This window comes from Cotesia glomerata, linkage group LG6 (assembly GCF_020080835.1).
Source record: "Cotesia glomerata isolate CgM1 linkage group LG6, MPM_Cglom_v2.3, whole genome shotgun sequence".
Taxonomy (NCBI): domain Eukaryota; kingdom Metazoa; phylum Arthropoda; class Insecta; order Hymenoptera; family Braconidae; genus Cotesia; species Cotesia glomerata.
Genome location: NC_058163.1, coordinates 25,551,565 through 25,574,541, shown reverse-complemented (window position 1 = coordinate 25,574,541; position 22,977 = coordinate 25,551,565). Strand labels below are relative to the sequence as shown.

The 22,977-nt window shown below is 32.5% G+C and overlaps 2 protein-coding genes across 11 annotated transcripts in view; one reads left to right on the top strand and one right to left on the bottom strand.

The window, feature by feature from the left end:
• LOC123267683 overlaps nucleotides 1-22,977 on the top strand; it is a 141,393-nt gene that overhangs the window by 15,821 nt on the left and 102,595 nt on the right. The gene's annotated exons all lie outside the window — the stretch shown is intronic.
• LOC123267680 (titin) overlaps nucleotides 1-22,977 on the bottom strand; it is a 110,457-nt gene that overhangs the window by 61,436 nt on the left and 26,044 nt on the right. For 7 of the 10 annotated variants that reach the window (XM_044732440.1, XM_044732441.1, XM_044732442.1 and 4 more), the window contains exons 17-26: nucleotides 22,487-22,888; nucleotides 15,039-21,114; nucleotides 13,986-14,157; nucleotides 13,075-13,261; nucleotides 10,848-11,190; nucleotides 9,117-9,843; nucleotides 7,823-8,167; nucleotides 7,569-7,725; nucleotides 7,287-7,453; nucleotides 6,367-6,496 (exon numbers count right to left, since the gene is read on the bottom strand). In XM_044732440.1, coding sequence (XP_044588375.1) covers nucleotides 6,367-6,496; nucleotides 7,287-7,453; nucleotides 7,569-7,725; nucleotides 7,823-8,167; nucleotides 9,117-9,843; nucleotides 10,848-11,190; nucleotides 13,075-13,261; nucleotides 13,986-14,157; nucleotides 15,039-21,114; nucleotides 22,487-22,888 — 8,706 coding nt within the window. Of the gene's footprint in view, nucleotides 1-2,616; nucleotides 2,619-5,341; nucleotides 5,467-6,366; nucleotides 6,497-7,286; nucleotides 7,454-7,568; nucleotides 7,726-7,822; nucleotides 8,168-9,116; nucleotides 9,844-10,847; nucleotides 11,191-13,074; nucleotides 13,262-13,985; nucleotides 14,158-15,038; nucleotides 21,115-22,486; nucleotides 22,889-22,977 lie in introns of those variants that run through there. The other 3 variants (XM_044732447.1, XM_044732448.1, XM_044732449.1) reach the window with 3 other exon arrangements.

The window sequence follows — 22,977 nt, the reverse complement described above, 5'->3', positions numbered from 1 at the left end:
ATTTATAACAAATGTGTTTGCGATGTTGGATAATAATTTACCGAGAAACCGACTGATAAGATCCAGAGATCTAAGCAGATAAATTATAATAATTGTGTACAATAAATACTTGATTTAATATTATTTTAATTAGGAGCGAAGATCGTTAATGTCGACCTGATTTTCATATGTTATCGGAGCGTGGATTTTGGCTCGATAAACTATTAAACAGTATGTATATGTATGTGTTTGAAAGGAAGAGAAAAATGATGCTGAAGACATGGAAACTCACGTTCACGAATAAATTATGTGCATCTCAGAGCACGTCTATAATAATTGCCTTAAGAATTTATGCATGTAAAACCGACGCGAGAACCGTGGAAATATGCCAACTAGCGTATCTCAAACCCTGGCAACCTCTGTGAATCCATTATTTTATTAACTAAAACTATCATCGTCGGTGTCTCGAAATAATTGAAAAATTATCAAGGTAATGCTTGTCCTTTTGGTACATTTGATCCATCAATTATCTGTTATATCGAGCTTATATCTTCATGATTTAAATTTATAGCGCAGACTAAAAATTTAAAGTATTTCGTAAATACTTCATTTTTTTTTTTTCATCATTTTTAATCGATAATTTTTGAAAAAAAAATTTGAATTTTAGATTTCTTCATGTCTTTCTTTATGAATATTTAGTAATTGCTTCATTTTACGGTCTTACATTTTTCAACAATAAAAATTATATTCTTAATTTTTTTTTAACAATCTCATCTATATCATTATTTTCAAGATTTCATATCATTCTCAACGATAGTCAATTTATGATGATAAGTATTTAGGCTACATTCGAAAATTCTCTATCTCTAGAGACATAATTAAGAAATGAGCTTGTATCTTGAGAACTATTGACATTTTTAATAATATAAGCTCATTTCGATGTTGCGCTCATCAAGACCTTTCATTTGAGTACCCACATCAATTTTTCATATATTTTATATATTTATATATATTATATATACGTATATATGAAAAATATATCAAAAATGCATGTGGGTACTCAAATGAAAGCTCTTGATGAGTGTAACATCGGAAAGAGCTTATATCTTTAAAAATGTCAATAATTAAGAACTGACATTGCTATCTTGTGAACTATTGACATTTTTAAAGATATAAGCTCATCCTGATGTTATATTCATTGAGACTTTTCATTTGAGTACCCACATCGATTTTTCATATATTTTATATATTTATATATATTATATATATGTATTTATGAAAAATATATCAAAAATGCATGTGGGTACTCAAACGAAAGCTCTTGATGAGTGTAACATCGGGATGAGCTTATATCTTTAAAATATATGTTATATATATGTATATATGAAAAATATATCAAAAATGTATGTGGGTACTCAAATGAAAGTTCTTGATGAGTGTAACATCGGGATGAGCTTATATCTTTAAAAACTTCAATAGTTAAGAAAGTACCGTGCAATTTAACAAAATTTATTATTTAATAAAGCGAAATTTTATTTATTTATAATCTACAAATCACGGCAGTCACATAGTTAACTTTAAGTTTATTAAGAATAGAATAATTTACAAAAAAAAAAATTAATAAAATAATTAAAATAAATTGTTTTTGAAAGATTTAAAAAAGATTGATATTTTAAAAAAATTTTCTTTCCATAAATTGTTTTAATACGAAAATAATATCGACACAAAATTTATGTTGACATTAATAGTTTGAAAAATTTATCTTCTCAAATTTTCATGATTAATGTCGCAACAAAACAATCATCGAAAATCTAAAAAAAATTCTTCGCTATAAATATGTTATTTGTTTATTTATATTCAAAAATAAAAATTGGCTCTCGTTTTCATTATCATACTAAATTACACATACATATGTTTTGATAATCGCATCATTACACACGATTCATAAATATATATTTAATACTATTCTTCTTCACGTTGGTTATATTAGCGACCTCCTCCACTTCTTTACGTGGGTACGAGTTATTTTCGGAAAGACAAGAATTATTCGCTAAAAAGTTCGTAACATTGTTAGTCATTAACAGTTTAATTTAAGAATATGAACTACATAATTATGATTAATTCATTTATTTTAGTATTTAGCTCGTCTTTCATCAACAATTTCATTTTATGCTCAAGAAGAAATAAATCTTTTAAAAAAAAAAATCGATTATTAACGTTAATTAATTTAAATTAAATATATTAATTCACGGTTAATAATTATTTTAATTAAATCTCGTATAATTACAACTTAATAAATATTAATTAAAATTTTTCGATCAATTATTTATATAAATAAATTAACTTCCGCGTTGGCTCTTTAATGCGCAAAAAAATGGATATAAAAGAAGAAATACGAGAAAAAATAAAAATTTCGGCGACTTTTTATTGTTAGGTAATTGTTTTTGTTGGCGATAAACATCTGGACTTCATTTTTATTTCTTTCATCAGCAAAAAAAAATAAAAAATAATAAAAAGAAGGAAAGTTAGCCGTTGAAAAAGAAGAAGTAGCAATTAGACGCGGTGGGAGTGTCTGATGCATATCATCATTTTCCCTCTCTGACATTGTTAAGTCTGTGGAGGGGAACAAGTTCCTACTTCTTCAGCTTTAACATCAACTTTAACTGCTAGTCTTAGTTTTCCGCTGGAAGTCATCAGAATCTGTCTTATAAATTAGTTTACTTTATTTTATTTATATTACGTTTCTTTTTTAGTGTTTTTATTTTTTTCTTCTTAAATAAACTTATCTTTTTATCTTGCAAGTTTAATTTTAAATATTTCTCAAAATTTCACAGTGGATTAAGTGAAAAGTTTTTACAAACGTGTGTTTGACAGTTTAACAAGTGGAAAATGTGTATTTTTAAAACACTGGCCGTCTTCAATCAGATCTACAAAGAATTTAATTAATTAATTCACGATTTTATTGAAGTCGGCCGGTTTTGAACTGGATACTTGTGTTATCAATTTTATAAAAATAATTGTGAAGGTGGTCCAAGTTGTTTACTTTTTTTTTTAAGTAAAAATTCAGTGCAATTAATTTTACAATTAATTTTCTGCCTAATTAATTTAAAAACTATATTCTTCTTTAATTAATTAATTTTAATATTAAAAAAATATGTACATGAATTATAAAATAAATTTTATTCATAAATCGACTTGTGAAGAAATAACCATCATAATTTATTTATTAATTAACTTTTCACAATAAAAAAATAAAAAACCCATGAAATAAAAAAACAAAATTTTTTTTAAGTGTCCCTCATTTATTATAATCTCTTGAGATTTGTGTGTAATCTTCAGCAGACAGTGGAAGTAAAGAGCACGTCCGCAGTCTTGAGAGTCTTGAGAGTAGAGGAATTGACCGGAGCCGAGAATATAATCTCTTCTTTTCCCTCCAGAGAAGAGATAGATTAAATAAAAGATAAAGAGAGTGAGACATGTGTGTCTACTTATTTCTGGACTACTGAATCACCGCAACCCAGCTAAGCCGGGGCTTTTCCGAAATAGGCCCGCGAGCTTCTCTTCTTATCCACCTCCACCTTCTTGTCCTATAAGATTTTCATAATTCTCTTCAATCATATGCAATCCACAAATTTTTCTGTCCTCGGCTTGAATTTTCATGATTCACTCAGGTTGTTTTTACTCACTAATACGTCATGTATCGTCTTCAGGTGGCCGCTTTCAAGGCCGTAGATTTCTTCATTAAAACTCCGATATTTTAATAATAATTAAAATAAATTATTAATAATTTTAATAATTTATTAATAAAAATTATTAATAATTTTTTAATAAAAATTTAATAATTTTAATAATTATTAATAATTTATTAATAAAAATTATTGATAATTTATTGATAAAAATAATTATTATAAATAATAATTATTACAATAATTAATTCAAGAGAGAAAGAGTACAAGGAGATTTAAAAGAAGAAATAAATATTTATCTTTGAGGAAGAAATATTCTTAATATTAATATTTTTTTTTTCATATTTAATACAGCAATTTTTTTTCTCAAGATTTAATAGCGCGATTCATAACGGTGGATCAGCACTTAGGGGAATCAGAGAGCGTGAAGACATGTGCCCATTGTGCGTAAATATTCTTCTTCTGCTTTAGTCTTCTTTAATGGAGTTTTAGTTGTTTATTATTTTTTCTTTGTAATTAAAAAATATGTAATGGTAATTACTAAAGGAGGTTTTTATTAACCACCGGAGGGCTGTTGAGGTGCTTTGCCATCTCTTGAGCGCAGCCAAATATAGATAGGTAATGTAATACACGTCACGCGGGCAGAAATAGCATAAGTTGAGAAGCTAAGCCTAGCTACAAGTGCACACGGCACGTACATTAGAAGGCGGTACTTCAGTTGATGGTATATGATATTATGTGTTTTAAATACGGGAAACTCTTTTACTTTTTTATTACAGGTTTATTTACGGAAGAAAAAATATTTTGTTCTGAATATTATACAGAGTAGTTGAAATGTACACTGATAAAAAAAATTAAGTTGACTCAAGAGCCAAAATCTTTAACCAAGAATACTATTTTGAAGAAAATGATTTTCTTGAGTCAAATTATTCTTGATTTAAGTAAATTTTTCTTGTCTCAAGAATTTATTCTCTTGACTCAAGAAAATTATTTTTGGTATTCTTGGTTCAAGATTTTAGCTCTTCAGTCAAGTTAATTTTTTTATCACACTGATAGAAGGATTTTTTAGTATTTAAGAAATCATTTCTTAGTATTTAAAAAATATTTATTAGTTTTTAAGAAATATTTTTTAAATGCAAAGAAATATAAATATTAAGAAATATTTCTTAGTATTTAAGAAATATTTTTTAAATACTAAGAAATATTTTTTAAATGCTATGAAATTATGTTTAAAAAATGATTTCTTATATACAAAGAAATCTTCTTAAATACTAAGAAATCCTTTTATCAGTAAGCAGTGTATGAATTATATTTATTTTGATAAAGAATTTAAATATTCTATTGAAAACCTTTTTCACGCTTTTTTCTAAAGTATTGCTACTAAAAAATATAAATATTCCGCAGAAGAAAGAATTATAAGAATTGTTTTCAGAGAAGAATATATGGAAAAAATAATCACTAGCAATTTTTTATTTCTTCTTTGTTTTGACTCTTTCTCTCTTATTTTATTATATATATATATATATATATATATATATATATATATATATATATATATATATATATATATATATATATATATATATATATATTAAAAAAAAATTTTTCTTCAAAAATTCTTCCATTTTTTTTTTTTTTTAAATCTTCTTAATGTATATATTAATATTAATAGTAATGTTTTTGTTGATGTTGATATTGGAGAAGATATCTTGGGTTGACGCCAACTTGTTGACAATGTAACGATGCAGTTGTAAATGAGTATTACGGATGACAATTTGCTGAGACACCGGTTATAAAAAAACTAATTTATAAATATATTATCTATATATAAATGATGTCTATGTGTATTTATATAAATTTTTTCGTTTTATTATTGCACAAAGCATATTTTTATTTGGATAATTCCATTGTGTACAGAAATAAATATTTTAGTTTATTAATTATTATTATTAAAACGCATTATTACTAAATCTATAAACCCGATGTTTTATGCATGAATTTAAATATTCATTTTTTTTATCTTTTATTAATATAATAAATATTTAATAATTATTAATTAAAATATTATTCGGTTTTATGACTATAAATAAATGAGTTAAGAACTCAACGTGTATTATGATTATTTTCTTTTCAAGCTTCATATATTTTTTTATTAAACATTTCGTAATTTTTATTTTCAAGTGGTTAAAAACAAGAAACAAGATTTTAAATTAATTCGATCTTAAGAATTTACGTCTCGCTAATTTTTATAATTATCTTCTTCCTTGAATTTTAACTAGTTGAAAAAAAACAATTGTATTTTTTTTTTATAAATATATATGAGCACCATATTTATTTTTAATTTATTAAACTTGGACCACCCACTTTTTTTCTTCATAACTTTAAACTAATTATTAAATATTAGTTAATAAATAATTTAGAGACAAAACAGAAAACTGCCCGACGCGTCTCTAATTAACTGTCAAACGACTAGTTGTAAGTAATTTTAATAAATAATTTTTTAAATAAACTAAGCAACGACGCCGAAATAAAAATAAAAATATAATATTCATTACTTCAGTATTTCTTTCTCTTCCTTTCTTAGATTTTTTTTTATTTATTTTTTTTTATTATATTCGTATGAAAAAGGAGAGAAAGCATTCGTTATCACACCATTAGGGTTAGCGATTAATTTGGATTTGTTTTTGTTTTTACATCTTACTTTTTACGATGAGCTTAGCTGAGGTTTCCACGGTACCAGCGGATGTTGTTGCACGACAGGTGAAAACTCCAGAGTCTTCCTCGTATGTTGTTGCGATAAGAAGAACTGCGTTGTTACCTTCATGAATCATCTGCAAATAACAATTAATAAATTATTACTTTAAATATTTTAAATACTGATATTATTTCTTCTTAAAGTTGAGCATTAAAAAAAAAAAAAAAATTCTTATTAACAGGCGAGACCATCTTTTTCTCGCTTTCTCTCACGGAGCTCAACGGAACTATCTCTGTCGCACTTCCAACAGCAGAGCAATTGCAGTTTCGATTGGTTTCTGAAACGAATGAAATTTTTGAAAAAATGCTTTGTGGTGAAATAGTTTATTAAATTATCTATTATCTCTAAAAAACGTTTTTCAAAATTTCGATTCGTTTCGCTAAGCCGATTGAAACTGCAATCACTGGTCTCGGCTGTTAAATTGCATTTCAAATGTCAAAAAATGAGCATAAAAATTTTTTTTTTTACTAATCACTTTTTATATAAACTAGGAATTTAAATTGCGCGCCTTAATTTTTCAACCAATAAGGAATCGGGGATCACATTTTTGCGATAATTCGATTAAGCTTATTTTTATTTCATCTATTTTAATTTAGAGGATATATTATGTTTAAAAATTAAAAAAAAAATTCTAACGCCTAAATAGCGCTTAATTTTTTTTCTACCGATTTTAATATTCTTCAGTACTATTTTAATCTTTATTTATAAATTATTTTTTTACACCTTTTTAGCTTTAGAAATTAAAAAAAAAAATTTTTTTTTAGCTTTGAGCTTTAATCAATTTCAAAATTAATAGCAAAAAAATTTATTTAAAACGCAAAATTTAAGTAATAAAATAAAAATAGAAAAAAAAAAGTTTTATTTACCTGAAAATCTGGAGATTGTGGTATCAATGCACCTTCGCGGTACCATTGGACAGTTGGTTTAAGTTTTGGTGGGCTAATTTGGGTTTTAAATTGAGCTGGCTGTCCTTCCATGACAATTTGATCCTTCAGAGGTGTTAATTTTGGTAACACATCTGTACTATCAGGCGCTAAATTTTTAAAGAAAAAAAAATGATTAATATAATCTAATTAATATCTATTAATTTTTTATTGATAACAATAATAATTATATCATATAAAAAATTTTTTAAGAAATATTCTTACCTAATACTCGAAGATTAGCTGAAGTAGTTACTTCACCAACAGGATTCTTAGCAATGCATTTGTAAACACCTTCATCTTCTGGGAAAGCTTCAGAAATCTTCAAAGTACAGCGGTCCCCTTCTTTTTGCATTTGGAAGTATTTTGAAGGCTTGATAATCTTTAAAAAAAATTATACATTTATTATTTCTTCATCGATAAATTATTACATAAAAAAAAAAATAATAAATAATTTAAAGGAAAAATTAAGTTACTACCTTGTCTCCTTTCTTCCATTGTACAGAAGGAATTGGCTTGCCATTGATCTTGCACGCAAACGCAACAGCTGCGCCTTCTTTAATGGTCTGATCTTTGAGTGGTTCAAGAACAGTCGGTGCTTTCTCAACTCCTGGGGTAGATGGTTTAGATGGCTTTAGTGATGACGGTGACTCAGCACCATGAACGATGCAGTCAGCTTCGCAACGTGCTTCTCCGGCGTTGTTTAATGCTACGCACTCGTATTTACCAGTGTCTTCTGGAACCGCTTCAAGAATTAAAAGCGTGTAGGTGTTATCTTCCTCTAGAGTCTTGTATCTGATGTCTGCAGTTATTTTTTTACCATTCTGTAAATAAAATTAAAAGATAAATAAAATTAAGAAATAACCTTGTATCTTGTGAACTATTGACATTTTTAAAGATATAAACTCACCCCGACAGTACACTCATCAAGACCTTTCATTTGAGTACCCACATCAATTTTTCATATATTTTATATATTTATATATATTATACATATGTATATATGAAAAATATATCAAAAATGCATGTGGGTACTCAAATGAAAGCTCTTGATGAGTGTAACATCAGAATGAGCTTATATCTTTAAAAATGTCAATAATTAAGAACTGACATTGTATCTTGTGAACTATTGACATTTTTAAAGATATAAGCTCACCCCCACAGTACACTCATTGAGACCTTTCATTTGAGTACCCACATCAATTTTTCATATATTTTGTATACTTATATATATTATATATATGTATATATGAAAAATATATCAAAAATGCATGTGGGTACTCAAATGAAAGCTCTTGATGAGTGTAACATCGGAATGAGCTTATATCTTTAAAAATGTCAATAATCAAGAACTGACATTGTATCTTGTGAACTATTGACATTTTTAAAGATATAAGCTCACCCCGACAGTACACTCATCGAGACCTTTCATTTGAGTACCCACATCAATTTTTCATATATTTTGTATATTTATATATTATATATATATATATATTTATATATGAAAAATATATCAAAAATGCATGTGGGTACTCAAATGAAAGCTCTTGATGAGCGTAACATCGGGATGAGCTTATATCTTTAAAAATGTCAATAGTTAAGAAAGTACAGTGCAATTTAACAAAAGTCATTATTTAATAAAGTAAAATTTTTCAGCATTTATATGGACATTATGATTATCAGGTGTGATTTAATGTGACAAAATTTTGGAATTTTTATTTTTATGCAATAATAGAGCATACTTGCGCTTAAATTTCTTAAAATTGATCGTACCTTAAGCCAATAGACATCAAGAGGCTTGGTACCGCTGACTTTAGCATCAAATCTGGCGAGTTGTCCAGTTGGCACAGAACTACTTTGAATAGTTGTCAAGAAACTAGGTGGAACAATTCCACCTCTTCCAGGCTGACGTCTTCTTTCTTCAACAACCAAATTAGCGCTGCATTTAGCCTTGCCTCCGCGGTTTTCAGCGACTACTGAGAAGACTCCAGAGTCCTCCATAAATACTTGGCGAACGATCAGCACTGACTTGGTACTGAATGTATAGATTTGAAGGTCAGATGAATTTTGAATCGGGAAGTCTTCACGGTACCACTTGATAGTTGGCAGAGGATCTCCATCAAACTCGACTTCGAATTTGGCTTGCTCTTGCTCGAATGCTCTGCATGGTTGAATTTTTTTGGTAAACACCGGTGGTACTGCTGGTTTAACTTGACCTTGAACTACGCGCTCATGAGTCTTAGCTTTGTGCTCGACTTCTGTTGTCTCAGTTGCAGTAATTTTTCTGGTTATCTCTGTGTCGCCTTTCACCTCTTTTTGGGTTTGTTTCGATTTCGCAATGTGGACTTCACGGCCGTGAACTGCCGATTCAGTAGGACCTGGTGGATATTTTCCACTTTCTTTTATTCTTTCAGAGTCGATATCAACTTCGGTGGTGAATTTCTTTACTTGTCTGACTGGTGGTGGTTGAACTACTGTTGTCTCCTGGGTGCTTGTTTGTCTGAAAAATTTTTAAAATTAAATATATAGTCAGAGTCATTAATCATCATTATATATCGCATTTCCAAGTTTTTTTTTTATAAAAAAAAATCCACGTGTAGAAATTAAGAAAAATTGTAAATTCGAATTTAAAAAATTATTTTTTTCATCATAATTGATTTATGAAAAATTTAAATACTAAAGAAAATTTAAATACTTAATTATTGATAAGTATTTAGGCTGCATTTGAAAATGCTCTAAAGTCTATCTCTAGGGACATAATTAAGAAATGACCTTGTGTCTTGTGAACTATTGACATTTTTTAAGATATAAGCTCACCCCGACATTACACTCATCGAGACCTTTCATTTGAGTACCCACATCAATTTTTCATATATTTTATATATTTATATATATATATATATATATATATATATATATATATATATATATATATATATATATATATATATATATGAAAAATGTATCAAAATGCATGTGGATACTCAAATGAAACCTCTTGATGAATGTAACATCGGGATGAGCTTATATCTTTAAAAATATTAATAATTAAGAAATGACCTTGTATCTCGTGAACTATTGACATTTCTAATGATATAAGCTCACCCCGACATTACACTCATCGAGACCTTTCATTTGAGTACCCACATCAATTTTTCATATATTTTATATATTTATATATATTATATATATGCATATATGAAAAATATAGCAAAAATGCATGTGGGTACTCAAATTAAAGCTCTTGATGAGTGTAACACCGGGATAATCTTATATCTTTAAAAAAGTCAATAGTTAAGGAAGCACAGTGCAATTTTACTAAAGTCATTATTTAATAAAGCAAAATTATATTTTTTTATAGTTCACAAGTCACGGCAGTCATATAGTGACTGCAAGGTTGCTAGTAAATAAATAAATGTAATTAACTATAATAATAAAATTAAAAGACATTTAATCATTTGTAATTATTCTTAAAAATGATTAAAATTTAAATAAATTACTTACAAATTATCTTGATACTTCTGTGCCATTCCCTTGGCTACCGAATTACTGACAATTTTTTCTCCAGGAATAGCAAACTGGTGACTAGATTCTCTCAACCTGGCTTCTTTAAGCAGCTGTTCTTCTTCAAGATCCATCAGTTTGCTGTAATAACCCTCTTCATTTCTCTTAGTCTTGATAGACTTTTGCCACTCAGTCTCTGGTTCCTTGAAAATCTTCTGCCCATGATGTTCAGTTGCTATTCCAACACCCTGAGACATGTTGTGGTGTCTCTCATCAAACACTCGTTCCAATTCAGTATCCTGACGTTCTGCCTGATACTGACTCAACCCGATATCATACCAAGCTATTGAAAAAATGAATTATAATAAATTATTTTGCCACAATAATTACAGATATCACAAAGGAAACAATAACATGCCCATCAACATTCTCAATTTCGACATATGAAACTATCATCAACATATAGTATCTTATAAGATGGTATTTAATTAAATACATATTTAAATGCAGTAGGAAATTTAATACGACACAGTACGTCATTCGCAAACATTTTTTTTTTTTTATTACATAGATTTTTCATAATCTTTAATTCTTCATTAATGCAGGAAGGTAAACGATTAAGGAACGATTAACATAGATAAAAAAATTAGTTCAATAAACTGGTGAGTTGTTAATTAACATTAATGAAATATTTAAAAAAGTGCGAATAATTCGATTATTATTTGCACACCTGCAATGATAAGCAAGCGAATTTTTTTTTTTTTTTTAAATGAAAATGACATAATTCACATGATTAATTAATGACAATGATAACGTAAATGATAATTATAAATTATAACAATTAATTAAAAAAAAAACACTAAAAGATACACTGTAAAAATTTTTGGGAGCGTTTTGCGGAGTGGATGATTTTTAATTGATTTAATCCCTCCGGAGTGAAATTTATTCCGAGAATTTTATATTTATTACTATTAAAAAAAAATTCCACGGAGTAAATTTTTTATTTTTTTATGGAATTAATTAAAAATTACAAAATTCGCATTTAAATATTTTAAAAATTAATATAACTTTTTTAATTTAATGCAAAGAATATATTTTTAAAAATTGCTTCAAAATTTTTTTTTAATTTATGAAAATAGAATTTTTTGATAAAATTTTTAAAACAATTTATTTGTTAAGAAATCCTAAAAATTGTAATATTTAATTTCAAAAACATTAAAGTAATTAATTTTATTTAATTAAACGTAGTAATAAGATTTGAAAAAAAAAATTAATCTTAATTAAAATTTATTTAAATATTCCCAACGTCAAATTTAAAAACAAATGTTATTTATATTTACAAACTTGAACTTGAAATAATTTTTTTCTAAGTATTTATTATAAAATTTGCATTTGAAATTTGTTTTAGCAAAATAAGAATTTATTGTGGTGTACTCCGAGTTACACTAGTGAAAATTCACACCAAATTTACTCTCGATTTTTTTACAGTGTATAAATAAATAAATGAATGAATGAATGAATAAAAAAAAATTGAAAGGGATAAATTGTTTTTTTTTTTTTTTTTTTTTTTTTTTGTTTTAAGAAGACGATACTCAATACTTTTACCGAACAATTTTGGTTATACTCATTACCTGGAGCAGTTCATTCCTCGCGGTATGGGTGAAACGAAGTACGTTGTTATTCTCAATTAGCTTAATATTGCCTTTGCAACCCGGAAACTCGTTGACCAGAGAAGTAGAAGAAGCTTCGCTGGGAGAAGAAGCTGCGGGGACTACTACAGGTTTTTGGATTTTACAGGGAGTAGTGTGATAAGAAGGATTTGGATGTGAATTTAAATAAGATGTTGATAATGATGTAATAGATTTTTCCTGTCGAATGCAATGTATGTGCCGTATTGAAAATGTTTTTTGTATTTTATAATTTTTGACTGATTTAAATGATGTTGATGAATGTTGCTGAATCGGTTTTTTAAATTTGTATGCGTATTCATTTAGATGTTCCCATGTAAGATGGCTTCTACGTTCTACCGAGCTTTTATTCCTTGACAGATTATCCGCATTGAAGTACAAGCCCGCGTAATAGCGGTCTAATTTAACGCGCTTTTCTTCCAATTCTTTTATACGAACATTTGATAGATTATTTTTGGAATTAAATTTAAAAAATTGCGGAGGATCTACCAAGTTCTCGGTGTTCCAACGACCTCGTCCCCAAGGACTTAAATACTCACGTCTGGGTGAATTCTTCAAGACACCGCGGTAATCGTCGCTACGTGGCTTCACTGTCAGGGTAGTCTCGCATCTAGCTTCTCCTAATGAGCTTCTAGCGACTACCTCGACCTTTCCGTGGTCGTACTGGCGGGTTTTTGGAATGTCCAGGTGATACATTCCGTCGTAGCTCAACTTGTAGCGGTTTCCCTGCAATTTAATTATTATTTAAATTTGTTTCAAAATTAGATTTTAATTAAATTGCTGCAATCTAAATTTATTATTTAACTTTCTTGGTTATCTTGTCATTGCTAAAATAATTTAAGAATAATTACTTTGCAAAGATTATTAATGAAAATTAAATTAGGCGACATCTAAGAATTTTTAGAATTTTTTTTATTGAAAAAATTGTTACAAAAAAAAATAAAAAAAAAACATTTTATTTGTAAAACTATAAGTGCAATTAAAAAAAAAAAATATTTTTTAGTTCTAATTTAATCAATGAAAAAAAGATCAAAAAATTAAAAACGTCGGCTAACTTTAGTATTATATTGACGTTACAGCTCCCCGATAATTTACGTGCAATTGTAAGAATTATGATAATTCTTGAGCTTTTGATTTTAGGGGACAATATTTGAGACAAAAGGTTGTAGAAAATTTAATTTTAAACAATTTTGGTGTCTGAAAATTTATGTATAAGCAATATTTTAGAAGATATAGTTGTTTTTTGTAAAATTTATATTATGACGTTTTTGGATAATTGGGAAATTTATAAACAAAAGTTGAAGTTTTTGAAATTTTGACTTTAAAATCAATATTTTTAAAGATATAGTTATTTTTTATAGAAGTTATAGTGACATTTTATTTTTGGAATTTTAATATTTTATTCTATCTTTTGGATTAAATTTTAGTTTTTAAAAAGAGGTTCACTTACATTGACAGCAGTGTGACCATTAATCAGCCACATGACCCGTGGTCTAGGGTATCCAGTTACACGGCAGCAGAATCTTGACCAGTCGGATTCTTCAACTTCTACTGGTTCAGGTTTGCTGACAAATACCGGAGCTGTACGAGGTTTGTCTTCTTCGACTTCTTCTTCAGGTGCTCTATTATGAAAATTTATTATTATTATTAATCAATGATGGACAAAAAACTATTTTAATTTTTTTTTGTTTGATTTTTTTAAGAGTTATTATAAGGTAAAAGATCCAGTTATTGACACTTGCAATTTTATTTTAATAAAAAAAAACAAATCAACTCTAATAAATTAATAAATATAATTTTTGAATTATAAATTTAAAAAAAAACTGGTTTTTTGAGAACATTTCATTTTTTTAATAAGAATAAAATTTCCAAATTAATGGAAAATTTTTGGTAATTGTTTTGATTAATTAATTACTTAGAAAAAAATATTATCGTTTTACTGAAAAATGAGTATTTGGTGAAAAAAATAATAAGTTTTTCTTTAAATTAGAAGCGGAAAAATTTTAAGTAATTGGTACAACAAATTATTAATTAAAAATAAAATTATTACTTTTTGGAAAAAAAAATTAAAAATTAAAAAACCAAAAAAAAATTTCTTTTCTGATAAATTAATAATTATGAAAAAAGTATCTTTATTTTTCTAACAAGCATTTTAGTAGATAAAAATATTTTTAAAAAAAATTTTTAGTTCAATAAAAAAATTATTAATTAAAAAAAAATACTGATTAGAAATTGATGACCAAATTTATTGAAAAAAATCAACCCTAAAACTTTTTAAAAAAATCAGAAAAAAATATCTTATCTAATGATTAATTATAGACAAGAAATTTCCTTCAAAAATTCCAAATAAACAATGCCTTTTTATATATTTATAAATTTGAACAATAATTTCCAAAAATCTAATTGGTATAATTTCTAAAACTTCCAATAGTTTCCCAAAAATTTCTAATTTTTCCAAAATCATTTTTTCGCTAACTAAAAAATTAAAAATTTCACTACTTACACTTGCCAAGCAGCTTCCATTTCCCTAATCATCTCAATACTCTTCATCCCTTTCGGCAGCTGCGATTCATAAACAATCCCCGGCTTTCCAGAAGTCTTAATAACCGCCTTAGTTTCATCCATGCCATACAAATTAGTCGCCCTACAAAGATACTCCCCACTGTCTTCAGGATAAACCCACCCGAAGTTCATAGCGACATACCCAAAGTCATAAATCGGCTGGAACCTATTCTTATGAGGAAGCGGTTTTCCATTAAAGAACCACTCGACTTTCATATTAGGATCTCCCACAGGCGCCAATTGGCACTCAAACTTCGTACTATTCATCTCAACCAACTCAGTTTGGTTCTGTATCTGGGTAACAAACCTCGGCGGCTGCCTTTTCTCAACATCATACAGATCATCTTCAGTCAAATGAACTTCCGAGGTGTATTTCTTAATAGTAGCTTCCATTTGCATCAAAGCTTCCGATCTCTTCATGCCCTTGGGCACTTGATTCTGCAGAATAATACTCGGGAGAGTTTTGCAAGAAACCGAGGCTTTAGTAGAATCTTCTCCGTAATTATTAACCGCCCGACAGACGTATTCTCCCGAATCTTCCGGATAAACATACAGAATATCCATGGAAACGAATCCCATGTCATAAACAGCGCGATATCTGTGCCCAGCCGGGATCAATTTTCCATTTCTCCACCACTCGATCCTCAGCGTTGGATCTTCTTTCGGCTCAACGCGACATTCGAACCTCACCGGTTCAGATTCTTCAACAGTCGCAGACTGGATCTGAGTTATAAACTTGGGCGGAATTCGCGGGATTTCTTCAACAGGAGCCGGCTCACTAACAGGTCCGCGTTCCAATTCCTTCAACTTTTCCCCACTCATTCCTGAAGGAAGCTGCGAATCAGTATCAACCGCTTTCTTAGACTTACAGGTTATGGTTGCCCTGGTCGTCGCAGACCCCCACTTATTAGTAGCGCGGCAAACATACTCCCCACTATCTCTCGCATAAGTATAAGACATGTCCAACGAGATAAACCCAAAATCATTGATCATATGCACACGAGAACCCGTTGCAAAGGGCCTACCATTGTGGAACCAATCAATTCGCATGGAAGAATCTCCTCTAGGTTCCACGCGGCAATCAAAGTGACTCGCCGCAGCCTCCTCAACTTCAATATCCTTCAACTCAACTGTAAATTTAGGAGGATTTGGTTGCTCTTCTTCTGTAAGAATCTCGTCCTTTTTATACAAAGCCTCCTCAAGCCTCTGGATGCTCTCCGTTCCAGATTTGAAGTTAGTCGGCAATTGCGGCTCCAGAACAATACCCTGGCGGCCGCGAACCTGGAACTTGCAGGAAACTGTAGCTTCTCCGTGCCTATTGGTCGCTTTGCAGGTGTACAGACCCGAGTCGCGTTGGTAACAATTGGCTATTTCTAGAATAACAAAGCCAAAGTCGTGAATAGTCTTGAGACGAGAACCAGCGTTCAGAGCTTTGCCATTGTGGAACCACTCTACTCTCATACTGGAGTCATTTACCGGCAACAAACGGCACTCGAAGTGAGCCAGAGAGTTCTCGCTTAGAGTCAAGTCCGAGGGAGTTGTGATAAATTCAGGAGGACGGCCAGTATCATCATCAGGAATTATTTGACCTGGTTCTCCACCTAGACCTTCTAGTTCCGCGATTTTATCTATAGTGCTCTCCATTCCTTTGGGCAGTTGAGATTCCAGGATGATGCTTCGCTTTCCGGTGCACTTCATCGTGCAGCTAGTTACTGCCTCACCGTAGTCATTTGAAGCACGGCAGCTGTACTCTCCTGAATCTTCTGGATAAATGGGAGAGATTTCTAGAATTACGAACCCAAAGTCGCAGAAAGTTCTGAAGCGTGAGCCAGTTCTTAAAGGCTTGCCGTTCCAGAACCACTCTACCTTCAGCTTAGGGTCGTCTGTGGGAGTCAAGCGTGCTTCAAAGTGAGCACTCTCGCCTTCACGAAGTCCGTCGATGTTGCTCAGAGGCACTGTGAACATCGGAGCCTTGCCGCGTTCTTCTGTAACCTTCTCATCTTTGGTTCTGATCATAGAGTCTTCTAGAGTTTGGATCTTTTCAAGGCCCTTCTCCATTCCTTTCGGCAACTGGGACTCCAAGATGAGACTAGCTTTAGACATACACTTAAGAGTGGCCTTAGTGGAGTCTTCTCCGTACTTATTAACAGCACGGCACTCATAAACGCCAGAGTTTTCTTCATAACAGTAGAGAATATCAAGGATAACTATGCCAAAGTCGTGGAAAGTTCTGTATCTATGACCATGAGGAAGCTTCTTTCCGTTGTAATACCACTCGACCTTAAGATCCGGGTCAGTAACTGGAGTTAACCTTGCTTCAAAGTGAGCCGACTGGCCTTCTACAAGTTTAGTGATGTCTGTTATCTGAGTGATGAATTTAGGCGGCTCCGCAACAGGTGTTGAAGGAACAGCAGGCTGTTCGCCGCCATAAGCTTCAAGTTCCCGAATTCGTGCCAAAGAATCAGGCTGCAAAGAGTCTAAATAGACTCCGCTCTTTCCGAAGCACTTGATGGTAGCTTTGGTGAAATCTTCCCCGAACTTGTTGCTCGCTTTGCAAACGTACTCTCCGCTGTCATGAGACATAACTCCAGCGATGTCCATCACGACGAACCCGAAATCAGACACCATTTTGAAGCGCGATGAGTGTCTCAGCGGCTTTCCGTTGTGGAACCACTCGACCTTCATGTTAGGATCTCCAACAGGAATCAAAGTGCACTCAAAGTGAACCGATTGCCCGTCTTTAAGTCCCTCCAACGACTGGATGTGCGTCGTGAATTTAGGCTTCTGTCCTTTGGACTTGTCAACGCACTCTAGGTTCACAGAAATCTCAGCTTGGCCCCATTTGTTCGTCGCTCTGCAGGAGTAAGTTCCTGAGTCTTCAATCTTGGTTCCCAGAACTTCAAGAACCACCATGCCGAAGGCATAAACTGTTCTGATCCTGTGGCTGGCTTCTAGAGCCTTTCCGTTGTAGAACCACTCAACTACCATAGTCTGATCCCCTGTGGGGGTCAAGGAAGCTTCAAAGTGGGCAATTTCACCTTCAGAAAGATTCACCAAGTTCTCAAACTGGGAAGTAAACACCGGAGGATGTCCTTCTTCAGGTTCCATAGGTTTGCCATCAGGTCTCTTCAATGACTCTTCAAGATCTTGGATCGCTTCTAGCCCTTCCTTCCCTTTGGGATGCTGAGAGCGTTCAATTATGTTCTCCTTAGTCGAGCAGTAGACAGTTGTCGCCGTGAAAGCTTCTCCGGCTTTGTTGTAAGCCTTGCAGGTATAAATTCCCGAGTCTCTATCATAGACATCAGTTAAATCTAGCGTAACAAATCCAAAATCGCTGGTCATCTTGAATCTAGAGCCATGTTCCAGGGCTTTTCCATTAAAGTACCACTCGATCTTCAAGTTAGGATCGTCTTTAGGCTCGACCTGTCCTTCCAGATGAAGCGGCTCGGCTTCTCCAAGCTTGAACTCTGCCTGGAGCGGTACTGTCCAAACAGGTTTTGGGTACTGAGGCTCAGGAGCGTCTTCGGGTCTCCTGGACCTTGATTGGAAGGCTTCGTCCACCTCCTGGACCTTCTCAAGCCCTGCTGGGCCCTGAGGATGCTGAGTTTGCAGGTAAATACTCTGCTTACTGGTGCACTTCAACGTCCCAGTAGTCTGCGCAGATCCTTTAGAATTGGTAGCTTTTACAGTGATCATTCCTGAGTCTTCCTCGTAAGCGTGGACCATGTCCATTGCGACAAAGCCGAAGTCATAGATAGTCTTGTACCTAGCACCAGTTGGAAGAGGCTTGCCGTTAATGAACCACTCGATTTGCATCGTTGGGTCTTTGGAAGGTTCTACGTTGCACTCAAAGTGGACGTTGTCGCCTTCAGTGCACTCTACATTATTCAAGTGAGTGATGAACACCGGCTCTTCATAAGTAGGTTCAGGCCGCTCTGGAGTTGGAGCAAGAGGCTGCTCAAGCGCGTCGATTTTTGACAGAGCATCCGGATGGAGAGTATCTCCTAGAAGCCAATGACGGTCGTCGATTTTGAGACTGCAAGTTGACACAGCTTCACCTAGGAGGTTCGTAGCTCGGCAGGTGTACAGAGCAGAGTCGTCTGCTCTTAAACCGTTGATTGACAAGGTTACCAAGCCGAAATCAAAAGTACTGCGTAGTCTGGTTCCAGTTTGAAGAGAGACTCCATTCTTGAACCACTCAGTTCGCAAATTCGGATCAGCTCGCGGCTCAACTTGGGCTTCTAAGTAAACATGCTGGCCTTCTTGAAGCTTGTCGTAACTCTTCAAGTGTGTGGTGAACACCGGCGCTTGCTGAGGTGTAGTATCAACGAACATTTCAGGAACTTTGTTCATCTCAGCTTCTTTCAACTGAATCTTCTGCCAAGCGTCTGTATGAATCGCGTCTTGGTCAATCGCCGAGCGCGCTTTAACCTTCAAAGAAATAGAAGATACCGCTTCTCCAGCTTTGTTAATCGCTTTGCAAGAGTAAACTCCCGAATCTTCCGCGATTACTTTCAAGATATCCAAAGTAACAAAGCCGAAATCATGACTAACATGGTAGCGAGATCCCATTTTAAGTTCCACGCCATTAACATACCACTCGAATTTCAAACTAGCGTCGCCTACCGGGACAACTCGGCACTCGTAACGAGCAACCTGGCCTTCCCAGAGTTCATTGGGTCCGGTGAGAAGTTGGGTGAAGATCGGCTTGTCGAAGACTTTTTCTGGCTCGTCAGCGCGTCCAGGTTTGTCGGCTTCCAACTGAGCGATTCTCTTTTGAGCTTCTGGATGCTGACTCTCCAATTGGATGCTTGCTTTGGTTCTGACTTTCATTGAAGCAGTGGTGACTGCTTCGCCGAGTGGGTTAGAAGCGCGACACATGTAGACGCCTTCGTCTTCCTCGCGAACGTGCTTGATGTCCAGAGAGACGTAGCCGAAATCGTGGACCTTGGTGATTCTTGAGCTGTCTCCTAGAGGCTGTTCATTTCTGAACCATTCTACCTTCAAAGTCGGGTCGCCGACGGGAATTAAGCGGCATTCGAAGTGAGCTGTCTCTCCCTCTGGTAATGCATCGATGTTTTGCAGCGGTTGAGTAAAGACTGGGCGCTGGCGTGTCACTGGTTCAGAGACTTCAGGACGCTTCCAAGGCTGAGCGGATTCTAGCTCGCGGATTTTGTCCAGTCCTTCCGGACGCTGAGGATCCATGATGATATTATCGCGAGGAATCACTTTCAAGCTAATTGTTGACGTGCATTGGCCTAGAGCGTTGATTGCTTTGACGGAGTACTCGCCTGCGTCTTCGGGGACTCCGTGAGTGATGTCCAGGGCGACGTAACCGAAGTCGAAGGTCACGTGGAAGCGAGAAGCTGATGGCAGGGGTTTGCCATTGTGGTAGAATTCTATTCTAAGGTTCGCGTCGTGCAAAGGCTCTACTTGGCACTCAAAGTGAGCTGTTTGGCCTTCGTAAATCTCGGTGGTTCCACGTAGCTCTGTGACGAATCGCGGTGGGAAGACTGGTGGCTCTTCGACTTCTAGTCTGGCCGGGTGGCCTTGAGCTTCAAGCTCACGGATCTTTTCGAGACCATCAGGGTGTTGGGTATCGAAGAGAATGCTGCGGCGGGAGCCTACGCGGATTGTGCAAGTGTTGACGGCTTCTCCTGCGAGGTTGGTCGCTTTGCACATGTAGGTTCCTGAGTCTTCGGGGTACGCGTAGAGAATGTCGAAGGCGACGTAGCCAAAGTCGTGGGTCATTCGGTAACGATGGCCGGTTTTTACGGGCTTTCCGTTGTGGAACCACTCGATCTTGAGGTTCGGGTCGTTTATTGGCTCCACTCGGCATTCCAAGTGCGCGTGCTCGGTTTCTTTTAAGTGGTCCAGGTTGCTTAAGGGGGTTAGGAAAACTGGTTTTTGGTAGATTACTTCTTTTTCGGCTACTTCTTTTATTTCTACTGTTTCTAGGGCGCGGATCTTTTCGAGGCGCTGGGCGTCCAAGGTGTCCAGGTATAAACCTTGTTTAGCTAGGGAGAAAGTTGATTTATTTTTTTTATTTTTTGATGGAATATTGGTTTTTTTTATGAAGAAATTGAAATTGAAATGAAAATTGGAAGTTAATAAAAAAATTGTTGTTAGGTGTATTGAAAAATAAATTATTAGAAGAAAAATATTGGTAATTTTTTTTTTTTGAAAAATTAATCAATAGAAAAAAATATTACTGGTTGTTTTGACAAGCTAATATAATTATTGATTTTAGTGAAATTTAGATAGGAGAATATATCAGAGTAAATATTTTATTTTTTTGTAAAAAATTACTGGATTAAAAAAAAAAACCATAGTCAGGTTTTCAAAATTAAGAATTATTCTATACAAAGCATGTGTTGCGAAAAAAAAAAATCAAAGTTAATAGAACAACTATTAATAATTTGAAATATTTACTGTTAATGATTTGATTTACTATTTATAAAATTATAGTGATTTTGTTGGAATGAAAGTAATTAATAAAAAAAAAAAAAAAAAAAAAAAATGACTGATTTTTCAAAAAAATTAATAATTAGAGGATAAAATGTTCAAGTTTTTCTTAGAAAAATTAGTGATTAGATAAAAATATGGTAATTATTTACAAGAGGGGGCGTTTTGGGTCATAACGGTGAAAAATTAACATTTTCAAATTTTTTTTTTTTATTCTGCTTGTTTTTATGGCGCATATATGATAAAAAATGTTGTGAAGGAAAAAAATAACGATTTCAACAGCTTTTTTACCTTCAAAAGTTGGAAAAAATTTTGGCTTATGTTTTTGGATAAAATTTCTATTTTATCTTTTTTTTTTTTTTTTGAAAAGTACATAATAAAACGAACAATTTAATAAAAAATTTGTCAAAAACAAAAAATTCATTTAACATGAGTTGTTTCCACTTGTAAATAATTACCAAAAATATAACTAATTTTGTGTAAAATGAGCAATACTACGTAGCTACAGAATATTTTAATCTTTTGCCAACTCAATATAAAGAATTGTCGAAAATCAATAAAACGAACAAGGTTGAAATAAAAAAATGGTTAGCAAATATTCAAAATCATCTAATTTTCTAAAATAATAAAAAGTAGTTACCAAAAATCAAACCAAAGATAAAATAGATCAAATATTAAATTGTAATTTATCCTTTAAGGCTCATAAAAAAGTGACTCAATCAGTAATAAGTATCTTTGTATATCACTAGGCATTAAGCCTATCTCTTTTTTTCTACCCTATGTACAGACAATCATTTTGTCTCTATGGGGATTATATGTAGTTATTTGTAACACTATTTATGTAATTTTTGGAAATAAATAAATAAAAATTAATACTATAAAAAAATCACTGCTCAACGAAGATTAAAATAAATATTAACTTACAATCAACAGTGATGACACAAGTAGTAACAGCTTCCCCGACAGCATTCTTAGCCTTGCACATATAAGTACCAGAGTCTTCTGGATAAGCATATAGAATATCCAAAGCAACAAAGCCAAAATCGTAAGTGGTCTTAAATTTATGGCCCTGCGGAATCGGATTTCCATCTCTGTACCATTCAACAACCATGGTAGGATCATTGACTGGCGTCAAGGTCGCTTCCAAATGCGCACTCTTGCCCTCAGGCAAGTGCTCAATATTCTTCAGCGGCCGTCCGAATTTGGGTTTCTCTGCGACGAATGACTCGTCGCGTTCAATTCGCTTAAACCTGGAGTCGTCTTCCAAGTACTGAATCTTCTTCAAAGCACTTTCGTGCTGAGTTTCGTTAATAATAGACGCCCGAGCTAAAATAAAATTATTTATTAAAAAATCTTCATATGTTCTTCTTTAAAATAAATTAAGTAAAAAATGAACCAAGCAATTTCTTTGTTGC